The 23,630-nt window shown below is 39.2% G+C and overlaps 1 protein-coding gene across 2 annotated transcripts in view; it reads right to left on the reverse strand.

Annotated features, from left to right (window-relative positions):
* ube2e3 (ubiquitin-conjugating enzyme E2E 3 (UBC4/5 homolog, yeast)) overlaps nt 1–10,649 on the reverse strand; it is a 64,622-nt gene extending 53,973 nt beyond the window's left edge. Inside the window, exons 1-2 of one of the 2 annotated variants that reach the window (XM_036577324.1) lie at nt 10,521–10,649; nt 8,041–8,250 (exon numbers count right to left, since the gene is read on the reverse strand). In XM_036577324.1, the coding sequence (XP_036433217.1) occupies nt 8,041–8,240 (200 nt within the window). In that variant the 5' untranslated portion in view covers nt 8,241–8,250; nt 10,521–10,649. Of the gene's footprint in view, nt 1–8,040; nt 8,251–9,567; nt 10,369–10,520 lie in introns of those variants that run through there. The other variant, XM_036577315.1, reaches the window with a different exon arrangement.
* Nucleotides 10,650–23,630: the final 12,981 nt, after the last annotated feature.

The following is a 23,630-nucleotide window of genomic DNA, read 5'->3' on the forward strand; positions in this document are numbered from 1 at the left end:
TATGTAAAAAGAGGAAAGAAAGTAAGAAAGAAAGAAAGAATTATTAAAAAAGAAGAAAGAAAAAAGAAAGAAAAAATATGCAAAAAAGATGAAAGAACGGAAAAATAAAAAAAAGAAAGTAAGAAAATAAAAAAAGAAAATATAGAAAGAAAGGAAACAAATACATTGAAAGAAGGCAAGAAAAAAGGGAAGAGAGGCCCAGAGAATGAGTGTGAGACAGACAGACAGAGTGACACAGACAGACAGACAGTGACTGAGACAAAGAGAGAGATAAACAGAGAGAGACAGAGACTGAAAATGAGAGAGAGAGAGAGAGAGACTGAGAGTGAGAGAGACTCAGAGAGGGGGGGGGAGACAGAGACTGAGTATGAGAAAGAGAGACAGAAAGAGACAGAGAGAGAGAGACAGAGACTGAGTATGAGAGAGAAAGAGAGAGAGAGACAGAGACAGAGAGACAGAGACTGAGTATGAGAGAGAGAGAGACAGAGACAAAGTATGAGAGAGAGAGAGACAGAGAGAGAGACAGAGAGAAACAGAGACAGAGTATGAGAGATTGAGAGAGAGAGAGAGTGAGTGAGAGAGAGACCCAGACTCAGTGTGCGTGTGCTGCGTGCTGAGCACAGCGCCCTCTGTCTGCTCTGAGTGAACTGCACTCTGCTCTGCTCTCTCTGCTCTAACAGTAACATGGCTGCTGCCTCTTTGTTCTCAGAGGCATGAGCCCGAATCCCTCAGCGCAAAACTTTGCCCTCCTCTCTTCTCTCTCTCCCTCCGCCAGGCGCACGCGCTCGATCCAGCACCAAACCCCCCGGACCCCCGGACCCCCCACCTCTGTCCCGCTCACTTTAACACACAAAAGATCCTCTTTTAAAGCTTATATGCAAATGAGGCAGAGAGTAGGGGGGGTGGGGGGGGGGCAGATTTGACAGGAGCAGAGAGGGGAAAGCCTCTGCACTGTCGCTAAAGCATTAGCAACAGCGCGCGCGGGGAAGCCGGGCAGGATTTCTGCCACTCTCTACACGAGCGCACACGTTTTAATTCCTCTCTGGACGCCCTCTGAGTGGGTGTTACCATACGTGTGTTCAGATTTCCAGACCGTGTGCACTGCGAATCAAGAACCGCTCAATTTTATGCTCTATTAAAAACATATTTGAGACGACAAACTGGCAAAGAGTCCAAAAAGTATCTGTAACCACTGAGAAACTTAATGAAGTTCTTTGGGTTACTTGATAAAATGTTTAATAAAATGATATTATAGAGAAAAACATTTCACATTTACTGTTATCCAATTTATACCCGTCTTTTTCTTCATTTTATGCCAGATTTTTGTCCGCTAACTCGTCCTGCGGTGCTTGACATATTGACCTCATTCCAGCTCTGGAATGTTCGGTCTGATTGGGAATAGCGTGCTTGTATATCGCTGCTGTCGAGACAAACCTCATATCTCCATTTTTGTTTCGTTTTTCATTCGTTTTTCAGTTTTTCACATAATTTGAAAATGCCAGTTGCTCTTTACATTGTGTGTAAATTTCATGACGAATGGACCAAAAGAAATGGCCCAAAATGACTTGGAAAAAAGTCTGGTTCCATTGACTTACATAAAAAGTAAAGTAGGTTTTTTCCTTCTCCTGTAAAGTTACCATTTTGGAGATACGAGGTTTTGTTACAACGGCAGCGACACTTTATTTATTTATTTATTTTCTAAATTAGACTTCCCTTATAAAGCGTTAACAAATGGTTTACAATTACTTTCTTAATGCTTATTAGTCATAAACACTTTAAAACATTAATAAACAGTTATAACACATTAACAAAAAGGGCAAAACTGAGCTGTTACATCTGATGAATATGAATATGTGATGAAGCTGAGTTTAACGCCGACTGATGAAGACAAAGATCAGTAAACATCAAAATCTGAATTTTAACAGTATTAATGAATGTGGGTTCACTATTATGCAAACAACAGTTCACTGTTGCCCTTGTTACCTATGTGTTGTGACCACTTATTCATGATTATGACCTAATTAATAACCATTAATAAATTAATAAGCTCAATGTAAACCGTTCATGAACACTTTATAAGGCTAGTCTTATTTTAAAGTGATACTGTTTTTTTTATGCACAGCTTTTTGATCAGACATACGGTTTTCATACAATCACTGTCAAATGAAGATTTTTTTCCCTATAGGAATGAATGGGTGCAAAAGTTTGTACACCCAGCTCATAACACGATAATACACGTCCATTAGCAACACCCTATTAACCCTGTGGGGTTATATAGAAACAATGTAGCAACACTCTAGCAAACATCAGGGGTACCAGAGCAACCGCCTAGCAACACCCTAGCAACCACCTGGGATACCATAGCAACCACTTAGCAACCAACTGGGATACCATAATAAATACTAATCAGCAGCCACCTAAAACGCCACAGTAACCGTATGGACCCTAGCAACCATCTATTAAACATCAGGGGTACCACAGCAACCGCCTAGCAACACCCTAGCAACCACCTGGGATACCATAGCAACCACTTAGCAACCAACTGGGATACCATAATAAATACTAATCAGCAGCCACCTAAAACGCCACAGTAACCGTATGGACCCTAGCAACCATCTATTAAACATCAGGGGTACCACAGCAACCGCCTAGCAACACCCTAGCAACCACCTGGGATACCATAGCAACCACTTAGCAACCAACTGGGATACCATAATAAATACTAATCAGCAGCCACCTAAAACGCCACAGTAACCGTATGGACCCTAGCAACCATCTATTAAACATCAGGGGTACCACAGCAACCGCCTAGCAACACCCTAGCAACCACCTGGGATACCATTAGAAGATTAGTGACTTATTGTGAAAACCTGCTTTATTACAATTAGAATTATTAGTCCTATCACAGCTGGTATTGTAATATTCCTGTACTGTATTGTTTTTTGTATTACCTTATATTTGTTTATTTTAGTGTTTGTGTGGTTTTTGTGTTTTCCATTTTTGCAATACATTCTCTGCCCACTGTATTTAACATTAATATCTTGGAGCGTTTCTTGTTAATAAAAATATGTGGCTTTAATGTTGTGAACACAAGTCTGTTCCATGTTTCTATACTTGCCGGATTTGTTTCCCGTCCCATATTTACATATGGGTAACAGAGACAACACGGTTTGTTTAGACACTAGACGAGGGCTGTGAGAGAAGAGCCATTAGAGAAAAATCCTCCTGAGAAAACATACCTGTGTGTGTGTGTGTGTGTGTGTGTGTGTGTGTGTGTGTGTGTGTGTGTCTGGTCCCTGTGATGTAAGTTCAAGAGAGGACATTACAGAGACCACACAAAATAAATAAATAAATTATGAACACAAACGCTTTCTGCCTTGTAGGAAAGAGTTGTTGTTTTTGTCCATATCCTAGATTATCATTGTATTTTATTTAGTTAGTCCACTTACGATACATTCATACACAAAAGTTTGTGCACCCCTCAAATTACATGTTTTGTCAATTTTGTAAGTGACTAATAAGTTAACATACCCTCCACAGAGAACACTTACACAGGGGTGCCCAAACTTTTGCACATCAGGGTATTTGTGTTCAGAAATAAAAAATTTAAAATTTTAATTTGTTGTTACTTTATGACTTTGTTATTTTGTGCTACTGCGCCTTGAAAGCTGATATTTGTAAGTGAGCTCTGTTCTGATTGATGCCTCATTCAAATAAAACTCCTTCGCAGTTTAGTTTCCAGAAGTGGACTATAAAGACTGTATGGACCGTATGGACTGTATGGACCGTACGGACTGGGGAGTGAATGGTATGTTTTGAATTTTTAACAATGTTTACATACTATATCAAGGTCTTTTAATAACAAAAAGTGAAGAAAATTCAGTTTTCCATGATATTGGCCCTTTAAAAGTGTGCAGTGTGGCTTTATTGACCCTCTCACAATATAAATAATCTGGTTTTTATATGAAGTTTGATTAAAGCAAAATTTTAATACAGCCAGGTTACTTTTTTAGGTTAAATTGTTTTCACATTATAAAAGAGAGTTATTCAAAACTTCCCTCTACTTTTATAGGTTTATTAATAATTAAGTCTATCGGCCTTGTAAGGAATCGACCTGGATTAATTATGCTTTGACCAGGCAATGCAGGCATGTTTGGGCAATCTGATCAGATTTGATGAAGGAAAAAAAAAAACAGTGGCAAAATCAAAGTCAGTATTTCTTTTTTATACTAACCTACATCAATTATGTTGTTTCATAAAGGGTCTTTGCATGAAGAAAGGGTTTGACTGATGGAGAACATGTTGCATATGGTTCCGTATAGGACCTTTTTGAAAAGGGTTCGATACAGCACCAAAAATTCTTCTCTTGTTAGAGACTTAAAAGCTTATAAAAACACTCTAAGAACCCTTTGGACACACTTAAAAAAGATGGTTCTTCAAGGGTTCTTTAGTAGAGAAAATTGTTCCATTTTGAATTATGACACTCAAAGAACCCTTTGCATGATTAAAGGGTTCTTTGCATCAAAAAAGGGTTTTTTTAGACTGATGGAGAATGTGTTACATACGGTTCTGTATAGCACCAAAAATGGTTCTTCTATTGTTACAAACTTAAAAGCTTGTAAAAACACAAAGAGCCCTTTGCACACACTTCAAAAAGATGGTCCGTCAAGGGTTCTGTAGCAAAGAAAATGGTTCTATATAGCACCTTTTTGAAAAGTGTTCTATATAGCACTAAAAGGTGCTATATAGAACCATTTTCTTTGCTACAGAACCCTTTATGGACCATCTTTTTTAAATGTGTGCAAAGAGTTCTTGAAGTGTTTATGGTTCTACATAAAACCATTTTCTTTACTAAAGAACCCTTGAAGAACCCTCTTTTGTAAGAGTGTAAATAAGGGTGGGCAAAATGTCAAAAATATAATACTGTATCAATATTTAGTCTCTCAGTTTTGATCAGGTGGTCCAGACAAAAGAGCTGCAGTAGAACCACATTTTAAAAAGTAATAAAAAAAATGAATACAGTCATTTTTATTCAGCATTTTGAGCTGCACTAAATTAAACAGGACTAATTAAGTTCAGCGTTCTTTAACCACTGATGTCCACAACACGCTCAGAAAATCACATTTATCACAATAATGATAAAATATCACCATAATATCCACTCAGAAGAGTGTTGGGTCACTGGTGGGTTTGGATAGTAAATAAAATGCCTATATTTGTGTTGCACCTGTCTGATATCAGCAGAAAACGCTGGGGTAGTGGAGTGTCTGCCTAGTTTCAGTGTGACTTCCTACTTTTAAAAGCTCATTTTAAGAAAAGTGCATCAGCTGAAAATGTTTTAAAGCTTTAAAGTAGTTTTCAAAGAAGAAACGTCAGATCAGGATCCATATTAGAGAATATTTAGAAAAAGGAAGTGATGCTGTGCCATCTCTAAATATAGGAAATATAGGACTCTGTCTATAAGTAAAGGTTCTGTAATAATGTGAACAGCAAAGCAGTTCAAATCTTATTCTTTTCAATATGTCGCCGCTGTTGGAACAAAACTTCGTATCTCCATTTTTGTTGTTTTTCGGTTTTTGTCATAATTTGAAAAAGCCTGTTGCTCTTTACATTGTGTGTAAATTTCATGATGAATGGACCAAAATAAACGGCCCAAAATGACTTGGAAAAAATTCTGGTTCCATTGACTTACATTAAAAGTAGAGTATGTTTTTTCCTTCTCCTGTAAAGTTACCATTTTGGAGATACAAGGTTTTCTTCCGACAACAGAGACTTGCTCTTTTCACTTCCTCGGCTTAAGATTTCTACAACTTTCTGATTTTTCGACAATGACTAATGAAACCTAACCTACATTTCCTGCACATCTACTCCGCATGACATCATCTACCGCTCTGCCTGACTGCGCACCTCACTCAACGACAGCATAAAAAACAGTTACAGCCTTAATTCCCAAACCAATGAGCCCAACGTGCCAAACAATCACCCTCAGTATTTCCCCGCGTTAATGAATAAGCCCTAACTGCTGTAAACCAGCGCCATTCATCAGCCGGCCGCAGCTCACAGCTTACTGCCTCGTCTGAAACTCTTCTGAACCCGCGTGAACGAATCTGTCGCTGCTTTATGTGCCGTTATCATGCATTAGACTGCACCGCGCCTCCGTCAGTCACCCTGAGGAGCCTCTTCCAGGGACGGGACCCGTTTTAATGAGACATTACTGTATAAAACTGAGTGGTTATCAAACTGTTTCATATGTCAATAATGTGCACGTTTATATAGCTACAACCTGAACAGCAAACAGTGGAAGAGGTAAGGATGGACGGTAGTTTGTGGTGCTATACAGAAATACAAGAGGGTCAATAAAAAGTCTGTCCTATATCATTTCATTGATATGGAAATCGAAGGACAATGCCACAGATTTTTTTTAAATTTTGCACAATGTAATGCTTAAGACTGGATTGATGCGAAATGCTCCATTCTAAAGGAACTTTTATTCACAGTGGTGGTGATGGGAACCAGACGTCTGGAGAGATGAATGCCTCTAAAAGCTCCCTCACAGGAAGTTACTACACATAATTGATGAAGACGCTGCCTCACTGACACTGTGTAACAACAGTTTGGAGGTTTAAGACTAAATCATTCATGGTGGAGAGCGAAATACATGCAGAGCGCTGTGAGGCAAAACAGCCCCCAAAGAAAAAGGGTCATTTTTAGATTTACCTCCACTACTGGGGCAGTCGTGGGCTGGAGGTTAGGGAGCCAGCCCTGTGACCGGAGGGTCACTGGTTCGATCCCCTGAGCTGACAGTACGTAACCAAAGTGCCCTTCAGCACCTAACTCCCAGGTGCTCCCCGGGTGCTGTGGATAGGGCTGCCCACCGCCCCCGGGCAAGTGTGCTCACTGCCCCCTAGTGTGTGTGTTCACTAGTGTGTATGTGGTGTTTCACTGCACGGATGGGTTAAAATGCTTAGGTTAAATTTCCCCATTGTGGGACTAATAAGGGTCACTTAATCCTAATTTTACCATCATTAACATTACATATACACACCTAAGAAAGATGGTTCTTCGAGAGTTCTTTAGTAAAGAAAATGGTTCTATATAGAACCATGAACACTCAAAGAACCCTCTGCATGATTAAAGGGTTCCTTGCATTATGAAAGGGTTCTTTAGACTGATGGAGAAAGTGGTGTATATGGTTCCTTTTTGAAAAGGGTTCTGCACAGCACCAAAACCCTTTAAGAACCCTTTGCACACACTTAAAAAAAGATGGTTCTTCAAGGGTTCTTTAGTAAAGAAAATTGTTCTATATAGCACCTTTTTGAATAGTGTTCTATGTAGCACTAAAAGGGGCTATACAGGACCATTTTCTTTACTAAAGAACCCTTAAAGAAGTCATCTTTTTTTAAGAATGTAAATAAGAGCGCAGGAAATGTCAAAAACATCGCGACACTTGAACACATTTTCACAAAATATGATATGTATCATATTTAGTTCTCAGTTTTGATAAAGTGGTCCAGACGAAAAAGCTGCAGCAGAACCACATTTAAAAAAGTAATACAAAAACTGAATAACATCATTTTTATTCAGCATTTTGCGCTGCACTAAATCTGATTTAACAGGACTAATTAAGCTCTCTGCAGTGAAACATGCAGCTGTTCAGTGTTCTTTAAGCACTGATCTCCACAACATGCTCAGAAAATCACACTGTGACAACATTTATCACAATGACGACAAAACATCACCACAATATCCACTCAGAAGACTCGTGTAGGTTCACTGGTGGGTTTGTATAGTAAAATAAAATGTCTACATTTGTGTTGTAGTCATGGCGACCCCTGGTTCCTATCAGCACCACTGTAAAAACATCTGAGTCTCTACAATCAACAATTTCACACCAAACCACTCTGAATGGATCTGTTTACATTTCAACCACTGAATTATGCAATAATGCCAAAAGCAGTGATGAGTGACTGACATGGTGACTAATATGAAATCCTCATACCGTCCCGCCCCTCGACTGTTCAAAGAACATTGTTTATTTACCTTTTGGCGCTGGACGACAACTTTGCTGTGGTTTTGCTGGACAGTTTGGTGGCTTTCTTCTGCTGCTGCGGAGGCGTGGGCTGCTTCCTCTCTTCCTGCTCTTCTGGCTCTGGAACCGGCGGATCTCTCTGATCTGCATCTGAACTGCCGCTACTGGTGCTGGGGCTTTCGTCGTCTGACCGCTGCCTTTCACTGGACATCTTTCCCCACCTTGGGCCAACAACAACAACAAAACACTACTTAACTCAGGAGCTTGACCTTGGGGGTATTCCATAAAGCAGGATTTCTTAATTTAGCTGGATAACTTAAGCCAGATGTGAGGACTGTCCAATAGAAATGTCCTGTTGAACTAGCTTGGCTTAAGTTGGCTTAAATTAGCTTTTTTTAAACAAGGCAGGATTTCTCAGTTTATCTGGATGACTTCAGACAAAACCAAGGTTGGTCCAGTAGAAATCTCCTATTTATCTAGCTAACATCAAACTGGACAACTTAAGCCAAAAGTTTAGGCTTGTCCAAATGAAATGTCTCTCACCTCTCTATTGGACAAGACTTGACATTTGACTTAAGTTATCCTCCTAATTTAAAAAAAATCCTGGGAGGTATTTTTCCAAAGCAGGATTTCTTAGTTTAGCCGGAAAAATCAAGCCAAACAAGAGGGTTAAATAACGGAAATCCCCTTTACCTTAAGACAGATGTGAGGACTGTCCAATAGAAATGTCTCTTACTTATCATGACTTAAGTGGGCTTAAATTTACTTGGCTAACTGAAAAAAAATCTTTATTTTTTCTTTTAACAAAGCAGGATTTAGTTTAGCTGGATAACGTCAGCCAAAACCAAGGTTGGTCCAATAGAAATCTCCTTTTTATCTCAATATTTATCTAGCTAACGTCAAACTGGACACTCAAGCCAAAATTTTAAGCTTGTCTAATTAAAATGTCCCCCAACTCTCTATTGGACAAGACTTGACATCCTGGAAAAAATCCTGAAAATCCTTGAAAAATCCTGGGAGGTATTTTTCTCCAAAGCAGGATTTCTCAGTTTAGCTGGACAAATCAAGCCAAAGCAAGAGGGTTAAATAACGGAAAGGTCCTCTACCTTTTCTCCTGTTGAGCTTGGGTTCTTTCTTTATCTACCAAACAGTAAACTGCACAATTTCAGCCAAAAGGTGTGGACTGTCCAACATGCCTTACCTTTCCCTCCTACTGGACATGGCTTGGCCTAAGTTATCTGGCTAAATGAAACCTTGCCTTGTGAAATACTCCCATGCTCAACAACAGTGCCTCCCAAACATCCCCGTCCACGGCTGCTTGACTTCTATCTCAACTGTCGCCTCTGAATTGCACGACCACTTCTGTCTGCATGCACAAGAGAGCGAGACAGGCTGTAGCAAACTTCCACCCGTCCATCTCCAGAGCCCCCGCAGGCGGCTGCTTCGTCTGCCGCCAGGTCCCAGAGCGTCTGAGACCAACAGCAATGGAAAAAGAAGTGGGTGACACCAATCCGCTCCAGCGGGATCCAATTACTTACACCAAAACTGCTGTCAATTCTGCAAGTGCAAGGGCATCCATCCACACTCAGGCTGGGGGGGGGTGGTAAAAAACGCTCCTCCTCTGCACAACTGCTGCTTAAGTGCAGCCAGCTTAATCCATTACCGAGACCTAATGGTCCCTATAAATAGTGGCTGACCAAAATCAACCAACATTAAAGCCATGCACATGGATCTCGGCCCCCGGCGTGAGCTGGTTCTTCTCGTCTTCTCGAGGAGATGATGAAGCAGGCTAGACACATTTCCCCCAAGAAGCTGGTGAAGAGAGAGCAGAGTTCTCCTCCTGCAGGAGCTGTGGAGAGTGAACACAAGCCCTAAAAGCAGGTTGAGGAGAGGGAAGAGAGAGAGAGAGAGAGAGAGAGAGAGAGGGAGAGAGAGGGAGCTGGCTAAAGCTTTCCAGACTGAAGAGCTGCATGGAAAAGCAGAATCGCAGCAGAGGAGGAGGAGGAGGAGAAGAGGAAGGAGGAGGGGGGAGAGAGACGAGCAGAGCTAAAATAAAACCCCCATTTTCATAATAACCCCCCCTACTTCCACTTTAGCGCTAGGGTTAGGGTAAGCGCCGCGAGATTAAGCCTTTCCGTCCTTTGCTGGGTTGAAAAGGCAACAATGAAGCGAGCTGCTGCTGTCGAGAGGATTTTTGTTGCTGCTGTTGTTGTTGTTGTTGATGTTGTTGTTGTTGTTGGAGCTCAGGAGGTTTTGTTGTGGTTGAAGCTCCAGCATGGTGTTACCAACTGATGCGTGAAGTCAGTTTTTCGAAGAGGAGGAGGAGGAGGAGGAGGAGAAGAAGAAGAAGCAAGAAGGAGCAGGAGGAGGAGGAGGAGGAGGGGGGTGGTGGTGGTGGTGGTTAAAAAAAAAAAAGAAAAAGAAAGACAAAACCCCGCGAAAAGGACGACGTTTTCGGCCCCAAACCCGACCCTACAAGCTTCTCCTTTACCTTAGATGCGCCCTCGTCCTGCTCTCGGTCGGTTTGGAGAGAGAAATCCTGGAGAAACGAAGCCGGGAAGGACGACTGGCTCTGGCCGAGCTGTGAACATTGGAGAGTAGGAAGGAGAGAAGGAGGCGCTGCAGCGGCCACGCGCAGCCGCTAGAGGGCGCCTAAGCGCGACTGCACATTTTAGAAGCATTGTTTTTTTATTAGGGGGTGTAAGTGTGGCAGAATCCGGATAAGAATCTGGTTTATGTATTTTTTTCCTCCAGGGATGTTACATTCAAGATAGCAAGCTAAATGTTCCAGAGCTTGGATTGAGTTGGGTTTTAAAAGTGCAGGAGAATCAGAATCGGGATTAAAATCCGCTTTATTTCTCAACAGGTGTGTTAGAGTGTGGACGCAGTGTTGGATTAACAATAAAGCAGCTTGAATGGGATATTTGTACAGTTTTGACATTAGTTTTTATGAGTGCTGACAAAGTGCTTCTAAAGTCGTTGCCACCGGAATAAATAAATGAATAAATAAATAAACATTCTTCTCTGTTTCTGTAAACTTTATGACTTATTTCTTGATCTTAAATGATTTTTTTCTAGTGAAATATTAACTTGTTTCCTCACAAATTTGGCTTTGTATCTCAAAATACACAAAAAAACACATTTTAAATGAGAAGATTTTACTGAAACTTTTGAAAAAAACTCAAACTCCTACAAAAAAAAAATCAGGGTCAAAAACCGCAATTAAACCGCTGCCAAATTGGAGCAAAACCAAAATTGTACTTGCACTTACATTTTTGTCTAGTATATGTTAAAATATTTACTTATTTTCTCTAAAAAATTGACTTGGTATTTTGAAATAATGACTTATTATCCCAAAATAGATACTTACTCTCTTAAAATCAAAGTCATTGTTTTGACAAAGTGAGTCATTTTTGATTTTATTTTAATCATTTCTATACTCTGGTTTTGAAAGTTCTGTTTTCACCTTCTTCCCTTTGACTTTCTCCTCCTTATGCAGTGGATTATGTTGTATCTCCTCAGAGATATAAGATAATAAACGAAGGGTGGTCTCTAACTTTTGCACAGTTCTGTATATAATTTTATTATTTAAATTTTTTTTATTATTTTTTGTAAATATACACTCATTCCAAATTTGATTCCTGCAGTTTTCCAAAAAGCTGGAATATGAGTATGTTTACCACTGTGTTGCATCACCTTTCCTTTAACAATGTTTAATAATCATTTGGGGACTGAATAGACAAACTGATCCTGCACGTGATCCCAAACTGCACAGGGCCTTCATTGTCATATTTTGAGCTTAATACTGTGCCACACTTTTTCAGTGGGAGACAGTTCTGGACTGCAGGCCGTCAGTCTAACACCTGCACTCTCTAATTACGCAGCCATGCTGTTGTGGTATGTGCAGAATATTTCATGGTGTTGTCATGTTGAAATAAGCATGGACATCCCTGAAAAGATGTAATCTAGAAGGCAGCATGTGTTGCTCCAAAATCTGTTTAGCATTAATGGTGTTTTGAGAAGTTACACACTAATACTCCCAATACAATGACTAATGCTGGCTTTTGAACTTTACACTGGTAACAATCTGGATGGTCCTTTTTTCTCTTTGGCCCAGAGAACACAATGTCCATTATATGTCCATAAACAATTTGAAAGGCTGTCTCATCAGACCACAATGCACATTCCTACTGAGCATCATTCCAGTTCAGATGAGCTCAAGCCCAGAGAAGCCGGCGGTGTTTCTGAACATTATTGATATATGGCTTCCACTGTGTATAGTACAGTCTTAACATGCATCTGTGTTGACAATGGTTTGTCAAACTGTTCTTAAGTCCATGTGGTGATACCCTTCACAGAAACATGCTGTTTTTAATGCAGTGCTATCTGAGGGGTCAAAGGTCACAGGCATTCAGTTGCATTTTTCTGCCTTTTTCTATTATGCATAGGGATTTCTCCAAATCCTCTGAATCTTTTGCTGATATTATGAGCCGTAGAGAATGAAATACGTAAAGTGCGCTTTTGGAAAGCGGCGACTGATCCTCACTCATAAAGCACTCAGACTATCCTGGATGCTCCTTTTGTACCCATGTATGACTGCATCACCTCTTTAAGGTGTTCTTTGAAAAGTTTGTAATCTTAAATTGCTCCTGTCAAAATGTTTTGGAACGTGTTACAGGCATCAGTTTCAGGAGGAGTGTACAGTTACAAAAAATGGTGAAGTCAATAAAGTGAAACATTATAAATCTTGCCTTTGTACTGTTGTTGTTCAAATACAGGTCAAAGTAGATTTAGATAAATCACTACTTTGTTTTTATTTACATTTTACCTACTGTCCCAGTGTGAAGAGCAAGAATTGGGTTTGTATTACTTGAGTGTAATAATAATGAATCAGTCACATTCCTGAGGTCAGCAGGTCAGTTGGCCTCAGGCAGTTTCCAAAGGAATAACAAGACGAACAGCAGTGTTCAATAAAATGGCTGGTAAAAACAGTAAAAACACATTGAGAATAAAAGGACGCAGAGCTAACGTAGATCATATAGATGTACTTTATTGATCCCTCAGGGGAAATTTGGCTGCCATACCAGCAAATGTTCAGCACAGAGTGCATTAAATATATAACTAGATGTTAAATATATAATAATGCAGAAGTAACTACCAGTATCAGACCCAAAAACAGCAACTTTCAGGGTGAAACTGAAGGGTGTTACTTGTACTCTTCTCAGTTTGGATCCTTTTGGTCTAAAATAAAATGCTAAAGCTCCAAACTATGAGATGTGAACAACAGTAAAGCAGTTCAGGAACTGAACCAGCAGTTAAATTAAACCTAAAAAGGAGAATTAGGAGCTAAATATTAATAACCAAAGTGGAACTGAGGAAAAATTACATCACGGTTACATGATGGAAATAATATTTTATGTCATAATGTTAGTTACAGAATAATTTATGGTAGATACTGAATAATTCATAGTAGATACTGAATTATTCATACTAGTTATAGAATAATTTATGGTAGATACTGAATTATTCATACTAGTTATAGAATAATTTATGGTAGATACTGAATTATTCATAGTAGATACTGAATTATTCATAGTAGACACTGAATAATTTATAGTAGATACTGAATTATTCATACTAGTTATAGAATAATTTATGGTAGATACTGAATTATTCATACTAGTTATAGAATAATTTATGGTAGATACTGAATAATTCATAGTGGATACTGAATTATTCATAGTAGACACTGAATAATTTATAGTAGATACTGAATAATTCATAGTAGACACTGAATAATTTATAGTAGATACTGAATTATTCATAGTAGATACTGAATATTTCGTAGTAGTTACAGAATCATTAATTGTAGGTACTGAATTATTCATAGCAGATATTGAATAATTCATGGTACTTAGTGAACAATACACTTAAACTCAATAACTGAATAATAAGGTCAGGGTTTAAGAAGTTCAGCTGTGCAGAGCTGTGCTCTCCAGCTATGGCAGAAACCGTGAAAATCAGAAAAAAGAGAAAATCAGTGAAAGTGTATTTAATGGAACTCATGAAACAAGACTAACTGTGTTAGTTCTATTAAGCTCCGTCTCTCTGCATGTAAAATCCTCCACAGCATGAATACAGCCTTTCACAGGAACACTATCATTACCACTTCATGCTTATATTGCTGGCTATTAATAAAAGAGAAGTACAGTCTACACAGAGCAGAGAACACGCGGGGTGGAAATGTGTTTCTGAAACTCCTCTTGGCTGTCAATGAATTTATTGGTATTGAGTTTCTCTTTGCAGGGCCAAATAAGGTGATCTGTTTTGTGTCGCTGTTGTGTCACCTGATAGAAAGTTAACATTCACATATAAGAACTATTATAAAATAATGCAATGCTGGAACTTAACGATAGTCAATAAAAGAACTGACATGAATGAGTTGGCAGGGGCAAGAATGCAGGTCTCAATGCAGTCATATACGGTCACAATACACCAACACAGCGATTGGGGTTTTCGGTGTTTGCTGAAGGAAATTAGCGCAGCTCTGGCTATTAGCGCCTTCAGACCTTTAATTATAAGAATCTTTAATTAAAATCTTACACTTTTCCTCAGAAATGAGTTATTAAAATTAAAGTAAAGTAAAATACTGTGTACACAGTTACCTCCCATGGAACTGCCAAGCTTGGGCTAGAGCCCCCCAGCATTGGGCTGTGGAGCAGTGGAACTGTGTTCTCTGGACTGATGGAGCTCCATCCAATACCTTTAGGATGAGCTGGAGTGATCCAGAACTGACCATCCAACATCAGTACCTGACCTCACTTATGTTCAATCAAATCCTCACAGTAATGTTCCAACATCTAGTGTAAAGCCTTCCCAGAAGAGAGGCTGTTACTGCAGCAAAAGAGGAGCAAACTCACTATTAATGCCCTTCATTTCAGAAGAAATGCTAAATTAGCAGGTGTCCACAAACTTTTGGACATATTGTGTATGTCTACTGAGGAAAAACACTGGATTATTGCTTTAAGCAGGCTTTTTTAGTGTGTACTGTCGACCTACCATGCCAGAAATTAATATTAAGAGGAAATTACACAGAAGCTTCAGCAACTAACTACATCACATTTTTCAGATATTTTTCCACCTCCAAAGTTCAGTCTTAGAAGTTGGTTTTGCATTTTTTGCTTCTCACGACATTCAGTGATGTTGAGGTCCGGACTCTGGAGTGGTCAGTCCATTGTTCTAAGAACACAATCAGTGAGGGCCTCTTTGGCAGCTACGCATCCGTTCAGACCCATAGCGCTGAGTTGTCTTCTCACAGTGGAAGGATCTGAAGCAGCAGTGGAGCTCCTATCTCTCAAACAGGGTCATAGCCACAGGTAGGCCTGAATGGGCTTGGTTGGGGCCAGATTCATCACAGGCCTACCAAAACAAATGGGACAGAATAAAGGAGATATGTTACGAAAATTAAATTTGATTTGTTTTCTGTGAGTCCTGTCACTGTTTTGTAGCCAATCATCTCCACCAAGGCCTGCCTTATTAACCTAGCCATCCAATCACTGCTTAGCAACCATTGCTATCCACCATTACTTCAAGCTTTCAGTTCATTCTAAACACTACATGGTTTTAATTGGAAAATGTCAAAAGATGTATCTGATAGACATATGAAAGTGAGACCCTAGCCCCATAGCATAGAGTATGTCATTTTCTAGCTGTTTCTGAAGCCTAAAGCAAAAATGTTGTCATTTTTGGTACTTACTGTGCTCTTTTACCACAAAAGCTAAAATAGGCTCAAATTGGAAATGCAAAAGTCTACTTCAATGCGTTGAATCACTAAATGGCCCATAGACACTTTTCATGCTTGCTGTGGCAGTACGCTTTAGCCTACTATGATTAGATTTAGGTTTTTAAGTTTGCTCAGATGTTTTTCCTCAAGCTTGAACATCCAGGCTGTACAGTTTTAACTCGGGTATGTTGTCTTCATTGGGCAGAAGTTGTGCCTGTGCTGAGATGACGTATGTGAATATAGTATAGTGTGCACATATAATGAAGGCTGCTGCAGTGTTGGTTGTGTTTATGTGAATCCAGAGTGTACTTAGTCTTTCTATTGTTTTGTATCACTATAGGGGGCAGTACCGTTGGAATAGATAGGGTGATAAAGTTAAGGCTTATATATTATATGTGATATATAATGTTATATCATTGCTGGACATTATGTCTACCAAGTTGGCCCACCCACTTTTTCTCAGGCCTATCCAGAAATGAATACTTGCCTTTGCCACTGCTGTCTAAGTGCTGTTTATCTGATCAGTTCTGGGGGTCTACCAGGTCTTGAATGGTCATTAGGAGTCCAATTTTCTCTCTAACTTTCAAAAGTGAGTAACTTTTTGACTAGAATTAAAATAAATCAAGGTTGGACTCTGACTTCTGCACAGTGGTCACATTTCACTATTGTACTTGCAAAAGCTGTTACATGAGGAATCCATATTTTTGTACCTGAAAGGTCAAATGAGAGTAAATTGTAAAATGGCTTAAACCCAGAAACAATTCCGTTCTTGAAGATTACCGAGCTCCTGATTAACGTGTGGAGAAAGAGCAGCAGAAATAAACGTTCTGATTTTATTGAGCGCATCTGCTTGAGCTCCTCTATTTCACTGAGATTGATGACACGAGTTTTTGGAGCGCAGACTCGTGTTCTTGAGCTCCGCTTTAAAAAGAAAGCCAGCTTCCTTCCTGTGCCACATGTGTGATGGTGACATAAATGTGAGCAAAGGCAAAACTGTGGGTTTCCTCCACTTTGATTCATGGTTGGTGGTGTTATGTGTGAGCGCATGTGTAGGTAGGTGGGTGTAAGAGAACAAGTGCAAGCATGTGCACTTTAGATGTTTATGTTAAGCAACAGCCAGTGCAGTTTCTATTGTTAGAAGAAAGCTGGCAGTTGTTGCAAAAGTTGTGTACATAAAGTGTACATAAACTATTCTAGAGTAGGGCTTTGATGAAGTAAATCTGTATACAGTGACATCAATAACGTTATTGTTATTGTAGTTGTCTACCACAGCATATTAGAATTGAAATGAAATGTGATGAGGAACACCAGCAGCTTCTTTGTTTGATTTGCACATTTTCCTCTTCATTTCAGTTTCACTTTCTCAGCCAGTTCTCAGCCGTATTCCATTTTACATAAATGATGTTATTTGATATATTTGTTGACCCTAGTGGTGTGTAAACCTAGATGTATATCTGAGGAGACTGAATTACCATAAACACACCTAAACTAAAATGGTCAAAGATACGTCTGTTTATGTGCACCCTGTTTATGTGCACCCTGTTTATGTGCACCCTGTGCTTTAATTTAAACCTGACCACAGAGAGCAAAGACTATATGTCCGTCCAATCACAAGGTTTACTGATTAATGCTTGCCTACTAATTAGTAGCTAGCTAACACATGTCAGTAGTGTAGGAATGAAGTGAGCACCTTTTTTGAATTTATGAAATATTGACTATGACAGTAACAACAGCCACGTTCCAGTTCAACAAATCAGTTCCATTATATGATTTTAGTCTTGTAATCTTTTATTATATATATATTGCAGATTATACAAGATATGTATAGAAGAGTGTGTCAAGATGTCAACCTATATGTGCAGGTATAGGTTTGGTTCAATTAGGTTTGGCTAAGATTTCTCCTGTTTGCTGCCAGCCATCTTATACAGGGAGATTCACTCGAAAGAGGCCCTGAATATTCTGTTGTAACTCCCGTTAGGATGAAGCAATCTGAACCCAAAAAATACGCTACATACCTTGATGTATGTGTAATCGATTGCATTATAAGTGATCTCCGTTTTCTGCCAGACACAGGAAGGGGTACGGGGGTCTGCACCCGGAAGCTGCAAACAGAGGTTAAACACCGCGGCAGCTGTCCTGCGCCTACCTCATCTCTCCGACGCAGGGGCATCCCGGCTTGTTCGACGCTCCATATAACGAGGAGCACATTGCACATTGTTTTGTTCAGATTGCTTTGTCCTAGTGAGAGTTATTACAGAATATTCGGGGCCTCTTTCGAGTGAATCTCCCTGTAGATTTGTTCAATACCTTCATCAGCGCACCTGATTTCATTTAATGACATATTGATTAACCAAACCAGGTATATGATGAAAGCTACAAGCCTCTGTCGATCTGTGTCAGTAATTCGTACAATTATTCTGACAGGTGGAAAAAAAAACATGAGAGTGCTGCCTTTCAAATGAGACTAAGATCATGACTGTGGCCCAAAGCATGTGGGAACAGCTCTCATTTTACTATGGGTATACTGCAACAATGGGGCGACAGTTGACAGGTTAAACAAGGCTTTGTCCTGTAAGCCCTTCAGTTATAGAGTCTGAGGGGAAATGGTGTTTTCAGGTTGGGTGAATGCATAGCTGTTGGTGTGGGGATCCCAAAGAAGTGGCAGGATACCCACCTACTCAGACACCACTGATCTTGACCATTTCTGTTCTCAGTGAGGCTTGAGATCTTCTGCAGGCCGCACTGAGACAGCCCGCCTGTCAAACCCAAACAGATATTTTACCCCTCTCTGTAATCCAACAGCAGAGAGGGTGAGGAAACAGATAAGTAGTAATTAATGTATTGTCTTCTCATTGTTCTCTCTGTAGATACTGTGAATGACTCATTCAATTGTGTGTGTGTGTGTGTGTGTGTGTGTGTGTGCGTGCGTGTGTTTACTGATTAGCTGAATCAATTTGCATACTTGGAGCGAGGCCAAAATTCAGCAGCAGAGATAAGCTTTCATTGATTGACAATATTCCAGCCGCCTGTGCTCCTCTGTGTGAGTGTCTCTATAGTTCAGCTACAGCGCAGAACCCAGTCCTTCAGATTCAAAACCTTATTAAAGAAATCATTTGACCAAAAAAATATATATCACACCCTTTCACCCCCAAATGTAGTCAGCCAAAACATGTTTGTGTTGCACTGGAGCTACAAGGCTCATGCAGCTAACATGTAAAGGACGCTTCATCCAAACTGCATGAGCTGTTCAGTGATAGATGTGATTATGTGGTTTCTGACACTCTATGACACACTGTTATCTGTGAACCTGGACAGTACAGACCACATATAAGAGTCAAGACAGCTACTAGTGTTGTTAGCTATGCAACAAAGTCTTGTCCATTTCTATAGATGACAGCATCTCATATATTATCAGAAACCAGACAGTGGTTTGAGGCCTAGCGTGGAATTATTTAGACATGCAGTTTGCCCAAAGCTAATTGGCATATGTGAAATTCCTTTATGAGCTACATTCCTTTACCAGCCATGTAGCTCTAGAGCAGAACTGAGAAGCAAAGTTAAGACACTAAACATGTCTTGGCTGAATAATTACATTAGGGAACAGGCAGCATAACCAGTTACCATAGTGTAGCAAATTATGAAGTTATTTTTTTGATGGTGAGCTGAAATTGGTGATGTTGGAGCTCTTGAAATATATTTGCTCAGCCTGAGTACCTAAACCAGGATTAATCACAGTCCGAGCGTCTAATCCTGGATTGATCACAGCCTGAGCGTCTAATCCTGGATTAATCACAGCCTGAGTGTCTAATCCTGGATTAATCACAGCCTGAGCATCTAATCCTGGATTAATCGCAGTCTGAGTGTCTAATCCTGGATTAATCACCTTCCGAGTGTCTAATCCTGGATTAATCACAGCCTGAGTATCTAAACCTGGATTAATCAAAGCCTGAGTATCTAAACCTGGATTAATCACAGCAATGAGCACCTAAACCTTGATTAATCACAGTATGAGTATCTAAACCTGGACTAACCATAGCCTTAGTAACCAAACCTGGATTAATCACAACCTTAATATCTAAAACTGGATTAAACACAGTCTGAGTATCTAAACCTGGATTAATCACAGTCTGAGTATCTAAACCTGGATTAAGAGGACATAGTTAACCGCAGTTGTAAATCGAGTTAACTGTGCCTGTTTGATTTGTGAAGCTGAAACTCAGTCAGAAACTCAAAGTTGAACCTGCTTCATTAAACAGATCACAGATCGACTATTTCTTGTCCTTCAACTACAATGCAAAACAAACAACACAACATTAATACCACAAAAAAAACTTTTCTTTAAGCTTTCAGTTTTTTCTCTTCTCTTTTCCATTTTTGGCTCCAGAGACAGTGTTAATCCAGAAGTTGTTAGGGGGCCCCCTGGTTGCCGTGGGGCCCTAAGCAGCTGCTTATATAGCTGATTAGGTAGAGCTGGCATTGCATGTATACAGAATTTAAAGTGATTCTTGAAAAATCAAACTCACATATTACCCCAAATGTAATCAATCAACCAATTCTTATTTAGTTTCTGCCATGTGTGACTGGCACAGGCTGTTTCTCACTCTACTCAGCGGTCACTGAGTCACAAAATTAGATAAGGAAGCCGTCCATATTTCAGAATAGCCTTCGCAGACTGTGGGGAAACTCTTCCGCAATGTGTTCTGAAAATCAATGCAATGACTATGCTCCAGGGGGCAACAAGAATTGGATGACAAGGGCAATTGCAACGGCTTATAGACCTCCGCTGCCAGATTTAACCCATAACACTGCAGCCGAAAATATGCTGCTCCAGTCAACCGTTTAAGGACTCGAGCTTGGACTGCGATGAGTAGGGAGTGGGGGGTGATATATCGTCCATACCGGTGTATTGATTTTTAGTTTAAACTGTATTAATAGACAATCCATTATAATGTACACTGTACGTCTAAAAATTCTATTCATTCAGGTATTAATCAGTATTAAGTATTAAGACTCTCTACTCTTCTGGGAAGGCTTTACTAGACGTTGGAACATTGCTGTGAGGATTTGACTGAGCATTAGGGAAGTCAGGTACTGATGTTGGATGGTCAGCTCTGGACCCTCCAACTCATCCCAAAAGTACTGGATGGAGCTCCATCACTCCAGAGAACGTTGGTCCACTGCTCCACAGCCCAATCCTGGTGACCGCAGGCTCATGGCTGCTCCCGAGCATCTCATTCTACAGGGCAGTGCTTTTCTATGAAGATTATACAAGCTAGGAATGCCTGTACCAGCAACAAGTGATAGCCAGTGATAGCTGGATTTACTCGTTAGAAGGGCTGTCTGGATACTTTTGGAGAGATTTCTTTTTCTAAATGGTTCAGATTGTATTAAAAGAACAGTTCAAAATTCAGCTACATGCAGATTTTGGGTGCCCCTGGTCAAATTCCATGTTTTATTGATTTTCTAAGCAAAAACAAGTTATAATACAACCTCTACAGAGAGCACACAAATACACAACTCTGTAATTAATTTTAATGAATTTATGTTTATCACCTGAATTTAACCCCTTAAAATCTCAGGCTTCACTGCACACAATTACCTAAATCTAGTCGATGTATCCAATATTTCTCTGGTTAAGATTATTGTTAAGCTTTTTCTAAGATTATTTTTACTTATTTCCAAACTTTTACTTGTTTTAAGTCATTTTATGAAGTAAAATGATCTCACTATATTTGCAGATAGTTTTGCATGTTTTGAGAAATGAGATTGAAACCAGCAAAATTATCTGCTACTATAGTGAGATAATTTTACTTAATAAAATTACTTAAAATGGGTAAAACTAGAAATAAGAAATGTCTAGAAATAAGCTAAATAATCATATAATAAGTGCACAACCCTCTCAAAATAAGAAATATTAGACAAATCAACTAGAATTAAGATCATTTCTTTTAGTAAGATACTATTTTTTGCAGTGTTTGTACACACTAAGCCTTATTGTGCAGTATACAGGGACTTCGATGCAAACTGGTTGAGCCGTTCTTAGATTATTGATTGCTATAGTGTGTAATAAAGCTTTGGGCCTGCCGGTGGTCCCTAGCTATTTAAGGGGTTAACATATTGGAAAGGTTGTGACACATTATTGCATTTTTTTGTGTGCTAAAATATGCAGAAAAATATCATATTAATGTGTGTTCTCTGAAGTGTTTACTTATTTTCACCTAAAAAAATCAACAAAACATGTTATTTGAGTGGGGATGTTCAAACATTCCTTAAATGTCTGCATCCTTTCCATGTGAATAAGATATATTACAGTGTATATTTTCCACAAATGTCTTTCAGTTTGCTTATTTTGGCAGTAATAGTGTTGATTATTGCCAAAAACAAGTCAACTGGAAGACACAATTATAGAACATATACACTGTAATATGCTTTATTAATGTATAAATGATTTTGTGAATCAAGTGAATACATAATTGTGTGATTAAAGGGTTCTTTGTATCTTAAAATGGTTCTTCAGATTGATAGAGAATGTGTTTTATATAGTTCTATATAGAACCTTCATGAAAAGTGTTCTATGTAGCACCATAAAGGGTTTTATTGTTCTATTGTTGCAGGTTTGACATCGTACCAATAGTAGAACCCTTTTTGGTGCTATATAGAAACTTTTGCGAAAAGAACCATCTTTCAGCACATTCTCTATAGTCTATTCTATATTAAACCATGAACACTCAAAAGAACCCTTTGCATGATTAAAGGGTTCTTTGTATCTTTAAAGGGTTCTTCAGACTGATGGAGAATGTGTTTTATATAGTTCAATATAGAACCTTTTCGAAAATGGTTCTATATAACACCAAAAAGCGTTCTTCTATTGTTGCAGGCTCGACATCATAACAATCGAAGAACCCCTTTTGGTGCTATATAGAACCCTTTTCGAAAAGGTTCTATATAGAATCATCTATAGCACTCTGCAATCTTTCACCATGCAAAGAACCCTTTAAACATGGAAAATGTTCTTTTGAGTGTTCATGGTTCTACACAGAACCATTTTCTTTACTAAAGAACCCTTGAAGAACCATCTTCTTTTAAGAGTGTAAATAAGGTGGGTAATATGTCGAAAATATAATATCAAAAACAGAATTTCACAACACTTGAAGACATTTTCACAATATACGATATGTATCATCCAGGGTTCTTTGTATCTTCAAAGCGTTCTTCAGATTGATGGAGGTTGTGCTATATTGGTTCTAAATAGAACCCTTCTATATTGAAGGGTTCTATTTAGCACCAAAAAGCGTTCTTCTATTGTTACAATGTCAAGCCTGTATCAATAGAAGAACCCTTTTTGGTGCTATATAGAACACTTTTCAAAAAGGTTCTATACAGAACCATTACAAAACATTCTCCATTAATCTGAACAACCCTTTAAAGATGCAAAGAACCCTCTAATTCACGGAAAGGGTTGTTTGAGTGTTCATGTTTCCATATAGAACCATTTTCTTTACTAAAGAACCCTTGAAGAACCATCATTTTTAAGAGTGTAGGACATGGGTTAACTTTATAAACACTAACTCATAATCCGATATCTTGATATCCTGATATATTTGGAACATATTGTGATATTGAGTTTGATCCGTATCGTCCAGCCTGAGACTGAGAGCTGATATAGCGGGGGGTGAGAGCACATGTAGCTCAGGAGAGATTAAATTCTTTATTTGCCTCCAGTGTGATATTGTAGCACCACCACACTGAAGCCATTACACAGTCGTCACCCCCTCCAACAAAACCCTCTCTTTCCCTCTCCGCCCTGAACTTCATTGT

The sequence above is a fragment of the Colossoma macropomum genome, unplaced genomic scaffold, assembly GCF_904425465.1.
Source record: "Colossoma macropomum unplaced genomic scaffold, Colossoma_macropomum, whole genome shotgun sequence".
Lineage (NCBI taxonomy): Eukaryota > Metazoa > Chordata > Actinopteri > Characiformes > Serrasalmidae > Colossoma > Colossoma macropomum.